General features: G+C 39.8%; 1 protein-coding gene across 3 annotated transcripts in view; it reads left to right on the forward strand.

Moving 5' to 3' along the window:
* Positions 1 to 15358, forward strand: part of ARFGEF1 (ARF guanine nucleotide exchange factor 1) — a 179057-nt gene that overhangs the window by 79476 nt on the left and 84223 nt on the right. For 2 of the 3 annotated variants that reach the window (XM_077810168.1, XM_077810167.1), the window contains exons 5-7: positions 9303 to 9482; positions 13996 to 14272; positions 14861 to 14974. In XM_077810168.1, coding sequence (XP_077666294.1) covers positions 9303 to 9482; positions 13996 to 14272; positions 14861 to 14974 — 571 coding nt within the window. Of the gene's footprint in view, positions 1 to 9302; positions 9483 to 13995; positions 14273 to 14331; positions 14975 to 15358 lie in introns of those variants that run through there. The other variant, XM_077810169.1, reaches the window with a different exon arrangement.

Genomic DNA, 15358 nt, shown 5'->3' on the forward strand with positions numbered 1-15358 from the left:
AGGGGTCTGTGTGGGTTGTCCAGAGGTGAAAGTAAGCCGGTACGCCCCAGTACGGCGTACCGGTAAGAGCCAGTGCACCGTACCAGGACCGGCTTTCCCAGAGTGCAATTTAAAGCCCTGGGGCAGCAGCGGCGGGGCTCTGGCGGGGATTTAAAGGGTCCCAGAGTGCCAGCCTCTGCTACTGCCCCGGCCCTTTAAATCCCCGCCACCACTACCCCAGGGCTCGGGCTGCAGGGCTCAGGTGGGGATTTAAAGGGCTCAGGAGCTCCAGCCGCCGCTACCCCCCCGGGGCTCTTTAAATCCCCGCTTGCGCCCTGCTGCCCGACCCCTAAGGTGGGGGGGGCAATGGCGGGGATTTAAAGGACCCCAGAGCTCCAGCCGCTGCTACCGCCCCGAGCCTTTAAATCCCCACTGGAGCCCTGCTGCTGAAGCCCTGGGGTAGTGGCGGTGGGGCTCCGGAGTGGGTTTAAAGGGCCGGGGCAGTAGCAGCAGCTGGAGCTCCAGGGTCCTTTAAATCCCCGAGGGAGCCTGGCCGCCACTACCCCAGGGCTCGGGCAGCAGGGCTCAGGCGGGGATTTAAAGGGCTCTGGGGCTCCTGCAGCTGCTACCACAGTGGAGCCCCAGGCCTTTTAAAGCTCTGCCAGAGCCCAGAGCCCCGGGGTAGCGGTCCTCAGTGATTTAAAGGGCCTGGGGCTCCGCTGCAGTAGCGACAGCTGGAGCCCTTGGCCCTTTAAATCGCCCCCAAGCCCTGGGGTTCCCAGCCACCTCTGCCGCTGGTAGCTCGGGGGTTAAGATTTAAGACTTAAGATTAAGGGATAAGATCAAGATTTAAAGGGCCCGGGGATTTAAGGCCACACCTCTTCCGGTTGAGGCCACGCCCCCTGCTCAGAACTCTGGCATACTGGTAAGTCCTCTAACTTACTTTCACCCCTGGGGTTGTCTCAGTGGGCAGTCTCAGCTGCTGGGAACATATTCCCTGCCTGCCTTGCTCCCCCACAATTTATACCTGCAAAAGCCACCAACTGGCAGTTATCTTCCTCTAGTGGGAGGCTTGTGGGAACTCTGTGAGCAAGGAGTAGAAGGCTGTACCTCAGAATGCTCATCCCCCTGCTGGACAGAGCTCCCTCTTCAATGTAGCCTTGGGGCTCAGAGCCCTGTCTGCTTCTGCTGCCGAACAGAGCCTGTGCAGGGGAAGCAGTTGGGGTTGTGCTGAAGGGACATGTCTGGGCAATTAATTAATTTTTCAGTAATTGGAACCTGTTGACCTTCCTTTTATGATAGTGTGAAGGCCCTCTGCTCTGAATCTGTTTTCCTTCTGGCTCCCTCAGCATGTGTGTATCAGTTGCCTTGTCTTCAGCCTCACTGTACTAGGGCTAAGGTTGCATTCATGGCTTGCCCTCTGTAATGTTTTCATCTTTGAAATCTGAAGTTCTATTCACACTTTAATGTAATTTTCCATATATAATATCTATTATCCATAACAAAAAAGTTGAACTGTATCAATTTCTGTAGAAGAAAATTGGAGGGGTAAGAAAGATAGCCCCATAAGCAGATGTCCTTGCTTTTTCTCTTTTCTTTTTAGGGTGGGTCTGATATTTGTGTGCTGAGTGTGTTTGGCTCTTTCATAGCCACAAATTCCCATAGTCTTATCTGTTAGCGCATGGCTAGGAGAATTTACTTTTACTTTTCAAGAGCCCTTTCTGTTATCAGCGATAAGCTGAAAGGTTAAAATGAAACAACTTCCTAATTTGAGTGAATTAGGCATCTAAGCAATCTATTGGGTGATAAGACTGCTGCAAAGGAAATCTGCTATGTATGCAATGACTTCTGTGCAAGCTTGTGGTCTTCATGGTTAGTGTCTGTAGGAGGAGAAAGGCAGAAGCAAATATTTACTGTCAATATATGTTAAATTTTGAGACTGATTCAAAGTAAAATACTCTTCATGGTTTCATTCATAATAGAGTGAAAATAAAACAGAGCAGTTCATATTTGTTTTTAATTGAAAAACAATTTTGAGAGCTAGAAAAAAGATGGAATGATTGGGAAAAACTGAAGGGACAGCAATAAAACTTCAGCACAATGCTTTCCACTGTCATTCTGTGACACTGAATTCAGTGCTAGGAGAGGGTGGAGTGCCTCAGTTGCGCATTTGCCACATCACTTAAGGACTTATCTGTATGAACACTTAGTTTGTGACACGTGGAGTGTAAATGTACCTCTCACTAGTCTACTGCATATTACATGTCTGTGTGGACCCTGCTGCTGTACACTAAATGTTCCATAATGCACTTTGATCTACCCCATTTCAAAGATTGGGGATAGATCAAAGTGCTACATGGAAGTTTTAGTGCGTGGCAGCAGAATGCACAGATACATTTAATGTACAGCAGACTAGTGCAGGGTACTTTCCACTCTAGCTTGCTGCAAGCTAAGTGTTCGTTTGGGTAGATAAGCCATTAGTGGCCTGATTTTCAAAAGTATTGAGAACCCAGCAGCTCCCGTTGACTTGAAAAGAAACTGCTGGGTGCTCAGTACTTTTGAATATTACAGTACTTAATTAGATGTCTAAACATTGCCTCTGGAACTTAGCATTAGATACTTTTCTGAAAACCTTGAATATGGTTTTCTCTGGAGGTTTTCCTTCCAAGTTAGTGACTGGCTGACACTGCTTAGTTTGTGATATCTGATATCACAGTTTAGGGGGAGATGACTTTTCATAGTGGGTTTAGTTTTGAGAGTTGGGGATGTGGAAGGCCCCCAGTTAAAACTAAGTAGATGTATTTTGTGTATGTTATATTGGGGGGCTTTAATACAATACACGTAATTTAATTTCACAACTGAAAATTAGATATCAGAATCAAACTAGGATTTTATACGGTTGTTAAATCCATTTTACAAGAGAAACTGGTACATACCCAGAGACATGACAGCCAGTTATCTGAAAAGAACAATCCTTCACATCTATGTGGGGAGACTGAGGCTAGGAAATCTGATGAACTGGTTAGGTTCACTTGTGAAGACAATAGGACAGCTTGCTGATTATTGAAAAGTTACTCAGATTAGAAAAAAATGTAACATTCAGAATTGAATCAAGAAAGAAGTCTGCTCTGTAGATGACTAATTATGTTTCGTCCTGAATTCTGGTGACAGAACCCAGGATATGGTGTCCATGATTAAATCCTTCTTTCCTGAATAGAAAGAACATTGAGGATAAAAGCTTTGTTTCATTATTGCAATGGCTTCTACATTTAAATAAGTGTAGCTCTTTAAAAACTGAGTATCTAGCTTCAGTTAGCCTCCTTTTTATCATTTCTAGATTTTTCAATGTTTTCGCATTTGCCCTAAGGATAACATGGCTTGGAAGACATGATTGTAAGCATAAAATGCAATAATAAAGTAAAATATGCCATCAATCTGATGATCAACTAAATGTTATCAATATACTTCTTTATGTTTGGGCTAAATTTTTGTTCTTGTGACCTTAAGTTTCTTCCAGAAGTTGATCTGTGGCTAGCTAATTATTGTTTTCTCTAAAGATAAATGTGCCGATTAGCTAACTGAATCTTGAGTAAAGATTCTTTCTATGCTTTCTTCATTGTGCTGTAAACAGATAACCTCTTAGTTGTTCTCACAGTAAACCAGATTGTGTTCCCAAGACCAGTGTGCCAGAAATACAGGTTGGGACTACTTATGTTGTATGTCTTGTCTTCCTGTGGCAGAAAATACCCCCAGACAATTAAACAATGGAAATATAATACTTCTCATAGAGGAAAAGACCTCTTCTACTGGTCAAATGAAGACTACAAAGTCTGGCATTAACCCACCAGTGCTGGGGTGTTTTGTGCAGTCAGGCTTCACTGAGAAGAAAGTATGACTTGCCCTGTAAAGGTTCAGTTCAGAACCACCCTCAACTGTTTGTTTTTTTTTTTTAAAGACCATTAAGCCAAATCTGCTAAGCACAAACAGATCTTCTTATGTTTTTAAACTAAAGGTTGGAAATTGCCATTGTAAAACGGTAAGTACTTGTGTAACACTTCTTTGTGCATTTTTGTAACTTGTTTCTCCTGTCCCTGTTTGCTTCATTGTAACGTAAGCATTATGTCCTTTTGTGGATCATTCAGTTTAAAAAGAGAATGCAAGTTCTACAAACGTACAACAGAACATTTAGTTATAGAATGTTAATTTTTCATTTGGATTAAAACTGGTTCAGTGGTAAACATGCAGTTTTCTTGCTAAATCTAAAATTGCCCCAAGTAAGGGAAAACTATATGGAGTTCATAACTGAATATGAGAATCTGAAACATAAGAATTGATACCTGAAGATTCCCCTACGTGTCACCAACATATCTCAGAAAATCTGAAGAAGTCTCTATGAGAGATACTCTCCTGCTGATCCCAGCGGAGTTGAGTGTAAGAGTTGCTGTCAATCAACGAGACTGTTCTACTGCCTCTCCTCTGGCCTGTTACTCAGGTGATTTTCACATCTGAAGCTAAGGAGCAGAGTGGTATATCCACCTAATGATTTGAAGCAAGGCAAAGAAGCTGTGTGTATCCTGAGGCGATGGGCCCGGTGAAGAAGATTTTGAAACTCTGGTGTGATCCTGGTTAAAACCTAAATAGCCTACGTGGAGCTGTTTGATCATCCCTCTCACAGGCTGTTGTGTGTTCTGCATCTGAAACCTGAAGGTTATAAAGAAAAATTGCTGTATACAGGTCTAATTAAAAAAAAAAAAATCAAACTTAAATAAGAAATTCAGTAGTTCACTTACCTGGATCTGACTACAAACTAGAAATGGAAATTGACACACAAAGGGGCGGTTGTATGACCAGTGTTGTAGAGAATAGATCGAGACAGACACTGAACTCGAGTGCCCAAAATATAAGGGAGTGCAGGATAGAATTCCTCATTTGATCAAGAATAGTACAAGTCCTTCTCATCAAAAAGTAATGATGAAAAACAGCACCTCCAGGAATGGAGACAAAATCAAAACCAGATACATTGTGAAGCCTTATCTTGGACAGATTATGCCTCTCTTTGACAGATATCTGAAGAGGGTTTTTTTCCACTTCGGTGGCACTTCTATAGCTTTTCAGTCTAGAAAATTTTATTCAATTTCAATTTTTGAACCATTCATCTTAGCCTAAGTTGTTGATCTCTAATAACTGAGTTCATAACTACTTCTTAGGCTTCATCTTTTAAAGACTAGATAAATACCTGGCATCAGGGAGAGGACTAAAATTACCTTAAAACCTCTCTTTGACCTCTGAGTGGGGGAGAAAACCTTCCTTAGCTAGGGGACAGGCCTTTATGGAACCATTTGAGCAGATCCTCAAATCAGGCACCCCTTCCTCAGGTTTTGTTTTTAGAAGACTACTTGAATTCAGTCTCCCTCTAGTATCCTGATTCTCATGGGAAAGGAGACATAGTCAAGAGTACAACTGTTATTTTTATCTAGTTTAAAGAAGTTTTAATTGATTCAAACATTAGGCCACTACGTAGTTTTATTTAATGTTTATTTCTTTAGATATAAAACTAAACAGCAAAGAATGCCTATTCAAAGCTCTGAATTCCTTCGCATTTAAAGGCACCTTTAAAAAAAAAAAGTTGCACAATATAAGGCTTAAGCATTTGTGTGTATCACGTCTTACAGCATCCAAAATTACCTGTATTGAAAGCTTTTACACTTCTTTAGTATAATAAAAATGTATTGTAAGTTAATATAAGGTTTCTTTTATCGTATATTAAGAAATTAGCTTTGTGATATCGTACACCTCTTACTGCTTTTGGACCTCAGTTACTTCTTATGGTCACCTTAAAAACACTTGCTGTCTGATGATCACTGTTGTATATTTTCCGAAGACACATTTTTGCTTTAATTTTTTTCTTCTCTTAAAAGACTATCTTGAGCAAAAGAATCCTGATGGGATAAAAAGTTGGTTATTGTAGTTTTAATGTGTATTGTTACTTCTAGAATAACTTTCTCTTTAACCTTTTTTTTCTTTAAATATTTGAATTGTTCCTTTTTATGTAGTTGTATAGAAGAACGTAAGAACGGCCATACTGGGTCAGACCAAAGGTCCATCTAGCCCAGTATCCTGTCTTCCAACAGTGGTCAATGCCAGATGCCCCAGAGAACAGGACAAGTAATCATCAAGTGATCCACTCCTTGTTGGGCATTCCCAGCTTCTGGCAAACAGAGGCTAGGAACACCATCCCTGCCCATCCTGGCTAATAGGACCTATCCACCATGAATTTATCTAGTTCTTTTTTGAACTCTGTTATAGTCTTGGCCTTCACAACATTCTCTGGCAGATTTCCACAGGTTGACTGTGTGTTGTGTGCAGAAATACTTCCTTTTGTTTGTTTTAAACCTGTTGCCTATTTAATTTCATTTGGTAACCCCTAGTTCTTGTGTTATGAGAGAGTAAATAACACTTCCTTATTTGCTTTCTCTATACCAGTTATGATTTTATAGACCTCTATCATGTCGTCTTATCTATCCCTTTCTTAATGATTCCCAACATTCTATTAGCCTTTTTGACTGCCGCTGCACATTGAGTGGATGTGTTCAGAGAACTATCCACAATGACTCCAAGATCTCTCTCGAGTGGTAACAGCTAATTTAGCCCCCATCACTTTATATGTATAGTTGGGATTATGTTTTCCAATGTGCATTACTTTGCATTTATCAACATTGAATTTCATCTACCGTGTTGTTGCCCAGTCACCCAGTTTTGTGAGATATAACCTATGAAGTTTTTTTTGTCAAATAAAGATTAAGTTGAGAAAGACAGTTTCCTGTTGTAGTTTAATGAAAGGAACCCTGCTTTGTAAAAAGATCCAGTGCAAAACCCAAATAAAATAATTATTTATAACATCTAATGTATAAAATAAAAAATATTAAATGTATAAAGTTTGTATCTTCTCAATTTTACCGGCTTCCCCATCAATAGAATAATCCTTCAGAAGAATTCTACTTCTTGCTCACACTATGGTGGAGAAAGGCTATGCACATATAAAACGCTATTCTTTAATATTTTTTTCTCTTAAGTTGCCACTAATAAGTATTTTTTTTCACTGTTTTTCTATTGTAGGTCTTAATGTATTTTCTAGGTATTTGTAAATTGCAAAAATTTTAACTTGTATAATAACTATGTGATTTATTTGAGCATGAGCTTTCGTGAGCTACAACTCAAGCTCATGCTCAAATAAATTGGTTAGTCTCTAAGGTGCCACAAGTACTCCTTTTCTTTTTGCGAATACAGACTAACACAGCTGTTACTCTGAAATATGTGATTTAGTATACTTAAGAAAAGATGCCACCAAATGTAAATTTGCCTGTCCTGAAGCTGAATGGTAGAAAAGAATTTTATGTATGCAGAACTCTCCGTACAATTTCTACCTGAGACTCTTAGATAAGGGTACAATTGTACAAGCATCTGGGGAAAGTCTAGTGTAGCTGCTTGGTGAGCATTGTCAATGGCGCAAAGAAGACAAGAGAATATTTGTAATATATTTAGAAATAATTATATTGTAAAAAAATTGAGTTTTTGTGTGAAGGCCCCCCCCCCCCAAGTTACTTTGCTTTTATTTGGTGGACATTATTTTGTAGATATACACTGTTAAGCACATAACATTAGAGCTGTCATGTGTCATACCATGGTCCATCTTGCCCGGTATTCTGTGTCTGGCAGAGGCCCATAACAGAGCTTCAGGGGGAGTATACAAAACAGGGCAGTTAAGGAGGGATCCATCCTCTTTCTTCCACTCCCACCTTCTGGTAGTCAGAGGTGTAGGGTTGCCCCAAAGCATGAGGTTGCATCCCTGACCTCTTGACTAATAGCCATTGATTAACATATCCTCCTTGGACTTCTTTTTTGAACCCAGTTATACTTCTGGCCATCACAACATCCCATGGTAATGAATTCCACAGGTTAGTTGTGCATTGTGTGAAAAAGTTCTTCCTCCTGTTTTTATTAAACCTGCTGCCTATTAATTTCATTGAGTGATCTCTGGTTTTTGTATTGTGGGAAAGGGTAAATATTCACTTCTATTCACTTTTGAACAACATTTATGATTTTATAGACCTCTATCATATCCTTCCCACCCTTAATCATCTCTCTTCTAGGTTGAACAGCCTTGATATTTTTAGTGTCTCCTCACATGGAAGCTGTTCCATACCCTTGTTTATCTTTGTTGCCCTTCTCTGAATCTTTTCTGGTTCTGTTGTATCCTTTTTGAGCTGGATTGACCAGAACTGAACACAGTATTCAAGGTGTGGGCGCTGTATGGTTTTATATAGTGGCATTCTATTTTCTGTACTGCTTCTAATAGTTACTAACGTACAGTTAGCCTTTTTGACTGTTGCACACTGAGTGAAAGTTTCCAGGGAAGTATCCAGGGTGGCTCTAAGATCTTTTTCTTGGGTGGTAACAGCGAATTTAGAACCCATTATCATATATGTTTAGTTAAGATTATTTTTCTGATATGTATTACTTTGGCACTACTCTACGTTTGTTGCCCAGTCACCCAGTTTTGTGAGATGCCTCTGTAACTTCTCACAGTTTGCTCTGGACTTACCTATTTTGAATAATTTTGTATTCTCTGAAAATTTTACCACTTCATTGTCCACCCCCTTTTCCAGATCATTAATGAATATGTTGAACAGCACAGGGCCCAGCAGAGATCCTTGGGGGACCCTGTTGCTCACTTTCCTCCACTGTGAAAACTGACCAATTATATGTCCCCTTTGTTTCCTATCTTTCAACCAGTTACTGATCCGTAAGAGGACCTTCCCTCTTGTCCCATGGCTACTTAGTTTCCTTAAAAGGCTTTGTTGAGAAACCTTGTTGAATTCATCACCAAAGGCTCTTACCCTTGTTGAGTAAAGGTTGCATATGTTTTGCAAAGCTATAAGGTGGATGTGGAGTGGAATGATAGTTGTAGTTTGGTGCAGTGGGCTTGGACTCTCAAACTAGGGTTTTTATTCCCAGTTCTGCCACAGACTTTCTTTTTGACCTAGGGCAAATCTGTGTCCCTCAGTTTTTCATTTGTAGAATCATTACAAGAATACTTCTTTATATCACAGGGGTATTTATGAAGATAATTTGATTAATGTATGTGAGGTACTTGGATATGACTTGATGAGTACCATAGAAAAACTTAACAGTAAATCAGAAATGTAGTTGAAGCTGTGTACCGGTTGCGCTGTATATAGAAATGTGCATATGAAATATTTTAAACTAGTTCAGTGCTTCATTTAAGAAGGAAGAGAGTTCTAACTTAATATGTTCTTTTTTAGGCTTTACTCACTGCAGTAACATCTCAACACATAGAAATTCATGAAGGAACCGTGCTGCAGGCTGTAAGAACATGTTACAATATCTATCTCGCAAGCAAAAATCTCATAAATCAGACCACCGCCAAGGCCACTCTCACACAAATGCTGAATGTTATATTTGCACGAATGGAAAACCAAGCAGTGAGTATCTTAATATTCTGTATGTAGAAAATAGTTTCTAAAAGATCATTTTAGTTATAGACTTTAGTTATTCATACTACAAGATTGCATGGCATTTGTAACTTTTCATTCAATAAATATTTAATTTTTTTTTATGGTATTGATCATTCAGTCTGTTCTTTTGATATTTTGGTATATGAACTAGCTGATGAATTAAAAAAATTGAAGCAGAAACTTTGCTCATCTCTTTGGTAAACTGGAAATGGATTTTGGGCTTTGCAGTGTAGTGACGCATAGGCCATGAAATACGTACCACAGCACATTGTCCTCCAGAAGTTGGAACGGAATCAAAGACTCCTTGAATCACAACGTTCCTCTGGTGTCAGCAAATAGCTATGAAACCCACTGGCAAAGTGTGTCACGTCCTCCTCTAGCTGTCAGCCTACACAGAGGATGACAGCTTTCTACTGCTATCAGTTACTCCATTAGCTCAAGTGGCAGAGGTCTATGTGGATGAAAAGGTTCAACACTGCTTATGAACCATGTGGGTGTCCGTGAGATTCCACATGATAGCATTTGTGTTTTCAGTTTGTTTTTTTAAAAGGCTAGGTAATTACACACACAGAAACCTATGTAAAAAGAATGTTACTGTTGCAAAGTCCAGCTTTCAGAGATTATGAAATGCCAGTCTAACCCTCCCCATGCCTTGTGCACATGCCCTATGATGGTCCTTAATAACATGGTCACATAGCATTTTTTCCACAGAGATCCTCCCTCATTCAGTGCACAGAATAGTGTGTGCTCTGAGTGAATGAATGAATCAAGATTATGTAAGCGAAGGAGACTATTGTAGGAACCCTAACTCTGTTGTAGAATTTGGAAAATGTGTAGTGAATGAGACAGGGGTTGCAGAAATAAAACATGGCGTCCTGGTTTAGGTAGTTGAATGCCACCCTGAGGAATTGGATTCTGTCCTGCCTCTGCCATAGAATTCCTATGTGATGTTATGAAAAATGATTTGCCTAGGTTTTCGCTAACTGTGACCTTTTGAATGCCTAACTTGAAATCCTGGGGTCTGATTTGAAAAAGTGCAGTGGACTCACATCTGCAGTTGTAGTCAGTGGGAGTTGTGCTTTGAAAATATAAAATGCTGTATAATGCAAAGTACTCTGAAAAATCAGCTCTAGCCTTCTCATGTTGAGCACCTAGAAGTAGTGGACACATTTACCTTTATTCTTTCTGTGCCTTACCCCCATTTTACAGATGGGGAGCTAATAATCCCAACTCACCTCATAGGGGTGTTGTTAAAGCAAATTCATTAATATTTCAGAAGCTTTCACACTATAGTGAGGAGTGCTATAGAAAAGCCCACGAAGAAACTAATTTTGTCTTCATAGCAGAGTTTGAGTAGTGTGCAATAAATAAGGCATGGGGACCATGCACTGAACATGCATTAAGGAGAAAACAAAATATTGAATAGCTGCTCTTTAATTGAGCGCCATCCATCATGTGCACTGACTAGACAGGGGTCTTGTGGGGAAAAAAAGGTGTGATCACATATTTAATGACTGTATCATAATGAATAAGTGCAACGGGGCCAAATTAAGGTTACACAAGCAACCATAATTCTGGCATTTTCTAACTTCTGAATGATTGACTTTGCACCCTTGATGATCTTTTAATCAGTGTAATAGTCACCCTAACAGATGCCTACAGAGTATTGCCATCGTTCGCAGTGAAAGTGGTGAGCTGAGTCTGCTGCTTCTTGTGCCCCATGCTCTGTGCTGCTGATAGCAGAGTAGTTAATAAAGCAAAGCAATGTTGGCTTAATTGCCACAGGAAACAGAAGGAAAGTCAGATCCTAGAAGTGATTGACTTCATTGCTCTTTCCTGAAGAGACCAGTATTTTTTCTGTTAGTTTGTGAATATTAGCAAGCAATTTTCTTTCAGATTGAACAGTGTTTGAGTCATCCAGTGATCAAAATTCATTAGTTTGCTCGTTAGTTTCTGAAAAGAAACTGCTTATCAATACGTGGTATGACTGCTGTCAGATACTGTTCAAAAAAAAGCTGAGCCGTTGAGCACTTACGTGAACTGGCTCTTAGGTGTCAGCTGTGTAGTTGTAGTTATCGGCAGGGAATGCCGTTTCAGGCACGTGATACTCAGAGGCTAAAACTGAAGACTGAGGCCTCCTCATTGGGATTTAGGGGCAGTACCAGTGCTGGGTTCAGAATCGTGAAGGTCTGGGTTTCAAATCGGGTTGGGAGAAATAGGGCCTTACTTCTTGCATCAACATTTGCCAGTAGATAAGCTTTGTTCCCTTTCTTTACCTTGCTGGGAGAGTGGGGAGGAGACATCACTCCTTTTCCAGGCTGACGATAGGGATGAACGCTTCCTATTCTCATCTTTCATTTTTGCTAGTAGGTGTGGTGTTTGTATTGTCTTACTCCCGCGCTCTCATTTCAGAGAATGGAGGACCAATGCCTATACTTCTTTGCTTGTTAAATTCACTCACCAGTGGTAATCAGGAAAGAGCAGTGTTGTCTTCCAACTATGGCCTATGTTTCCAATTATAGGGAAAATGTTCCTTCCCTGCTCTTTCACACATATTAAGTTTCTCAAAAGGACGCTTCATAGGCCAGGAAAGGATTACATTAACATCCCATAAAGAGGGGGTCTCTCTAAATTCTCCAAACTATTCCTGTGTGCAGTTCTGGTCTCCCATGTTTAAGAAGGATGAATTCAAACTGGAACAGCTACAGAGAAGTGCTACTAGGATGATCCAAGGAATGGAAAACCTGTCTTATGAAAGGAGACTCAAGGAGGTTGGCTTGTTTAGCCTAACCAAAAGAAGGCTGTGGGGAGATATGATTGCTCTCTATAAATATATCAGAGGGATAAATGCCAGAGAGGGAGAGGAATTATTTAAGCTCAGTACCAATGTGGACACAAGAACTAATGGATATAAACTGGTCATCGGGAAGTTTAGACTTTAAATTAGACGAAGGTTTCTAACCATCAGAGGAATGAAGTTCTGGAATAGCCTTCCAAGGGAAGCAGTGGGGGCAAAAGACCTATCTGGCTTTAAGATTAAACTCGATAAGTTTATGGAGGAGATGGTATGGTGGGATAATATGATTTTGGCAATTAATTGATCTTTAACTATTCATGGTAAATAGGCCCAATGGCCTGGGATGGGATGTTAGATGGGGTGGGATCTGAGTTACTACAGAGAATTCTTTGCTGGGTATCTGGCTTGTGAATCTTGCCCATATGCTCAGGGTTCAGCTGATCACCATATTTGGGGTTAGGAAGGAATTTTCTTCCAGGACAGATTGGAAGAGGCCCGGGAGGTTTTTCACCTTCCTCTGTAGCTTGGGGCACGGGTCACTTGCTGGAGGATTCTCTGCTCCTTGAAGTCTTTAAACCATGATTTGGGGACTTCAGTAGCTCAGACATAGGTGAGAGGTTTATCGCAGGAGTGGGTGGGAGAGATTCTGTGGCCTGCATTGTGCAGGAGGTCAGACTAGATGATCATAATGGTCCCTTCTGACCTTAATATCTATGAATCTTCATTTGAATTAAACTGATTTTCCACTTCGCATCTGACTCTTGAGACACATCTCAAACCCATTTTTTAAAGTGATTGCTTGTAAGGGTAGAGGCAATTATTTAATCAGCAAGTTAAAAAAGGGATATAATTACTTAACACACACATTCTGCCATAGAGAGGGTCTAGCAACTGAAGACTTTTTGCTTGTAACCAGAAGAGTCTGGGATAGAGATGACTTACTGAAGAATGTCATGCTCATGTGCATTATATGGTTCTGTTTGTAAATAGTATTTGTAAGTTAGTATAAAGATCTGTAGTATTAAAAATCTTGGTTAATGGTTGTAATGTTAAGATTCAGAGGTTAGTACCAGTGCTAGAATTTCCTTGGTGATTTCTGTCGCCGTATCAACAATACAGCCATTAACAACTATTTTTAATACTACACCTCTTCCTATATTTTCAGCCCTACAGCTCTTTTGTAGAGTACTGACTCCCATGGCTGCTCTCCTTGGACGTCCCTCTTTGTTCGGTCCTACCCCAGGGTTCTGCTCCAAGATTTCCCACAAGCTGTTCTTATCCCTCCAGCAGGCCTGGTTTAGTCACCTGATCTACCTGTCCTATAGCTTCAGCACTCCTCTCCACCACCTGGGGAGGCAAGCTCAGTGTGGCACAGGTGGGGTAGCTTAACCTTAACCCTCTTAAAGGGTAAGCTCACCCTGTCACAGCAGGTCTACAAATACAACATAAGCAAATGTACTACCAATAAAAGTAGATTAATTCACTAATGTAGCCTGGCAGGATGTAAATAGATACAATAAGAAAATATTTGAACATTGTTGACTACTTTACTAAAGATAAAATTTTATTATCCAGCACAAATTAAGATATACTGCTCATATTACATTTTTTTGTTTTTCCATTCATAAACAGCATCTTATTTTTAACAAAATGTGTATTGGTGAATACTTAATCTATTTCTAGCTCCAGGAAGCCAAACAGATGGAAAAGGAAAGACACCGACAACAGCACCATCTACAGCAGTCACCCTTAAGCCATCATGAACCCGAATCACCTCAGCTGAGACATCTTCCGTCACAGACAGTCGATCAGCTCCCCCAAGAACATGAAGGAGAACTTGACCACAGCACAAATGATGTGAACAAGAGCCTTCAAGAAGATACAGAAGCAGCAAATGGATCTGATATTTACAGTGCAGAAAATGAACAGACAGAAGCTGACCAGGCTGCAGCAGCAGAAAGTAATCACTGTGTGGTTCGTCTTAGTAAGGAGGAAGAGGGTGTGGAGTTTTGTGGTACTTAAGGGCTGAGCAATTTAATGGAAGATTATTCTGTTTCCAGTTAGTAAAATACAGTTAAGAATAGTGTACAAATATCAGTTGCCCTTGCTACCACTGTTAACATTTTATCTTTACAACATATTTCAGTCACAAATAAATTACATCTGTTCTGGTCACTGCAGTCTAGATGCATGCTTGCACCCAGGTAATCACAAATGTGCAGCCACATATTGCAAAATATAAACATGTCAACCTTGTTTTTTCACCCTAAGCCCATTGAAATGTTAACATATATTCTTTAAGTATTTTTCACAAATTTACACAATTACTACTTAAATTATCTCTAAGGATAACTAATGTACTCCTCTCTTCTTCCCTTACCAAAACGTATTTGGATCTTCTTAGCTGTGAAAAGAAAAGTACATTTGACCATTCAATACTGCTGTCTTGTTCTGGTTTTTTTAATATATAATATTGTGTTTAAAACCTTCTTGATTGACTTTAGTGCTTGTCAATAATATCTTTCCTGCTTTGCTTTTTTTTTGGAAGCTCTGTCTAAAAGTGATGTGGGAACATATGATGGAGAAAACAATGAGTGTGAAGAAAAGGCACAAGATATTGTACAGAGTATTGTGCAGGAAATGGTGAACATAATAGTTGGAGGTATCATACTCACTTTTAAAATTTATATACTGCCAGCTTCGTTCTGCAGTCACTTTTGCCTAAGCACTCATTAAGGATTCCTTTAACCATTTGTGTATGTTTAAAATAAAAAAACAATTCTAAACCATTTTAATTTCATGTTTACTTTTTGAGGTAGTCTTTCAGCTGGCCCACTTTAAACTGTGCCACTTTTCAATAAAATGAACTAGAGCGGGACTTTTTGCTATTTACCTTAACTGAGGGGGAATTTTTTAGGTGTGATAATTTGCTTAATTTTCAGCTATAATCAGTATTTCAGATTTCTGACTGCATTTATATCTCCACTTCCATTTTGTTTCTACACTTGTGAGTTCTTTACAATTCTTCTTCAAATCATTAATGAAA

Source organism: Eretmochelys imbricata, chromosome 2, assembly GCF_965152235.1.
Source record: "Eretmochelys imbricata isolate rEreImb1 chromosome 2, rEreImb1.hap1, whole genome shotgun sequence".
In the NCBI taxonomy this organism is placed as follows: domain Eukaryota; kingdom Metazoa; phylum Chordata; order Testudines; family Cheloniidae; genus Eretmochelys; species Eretmochelys imbricata.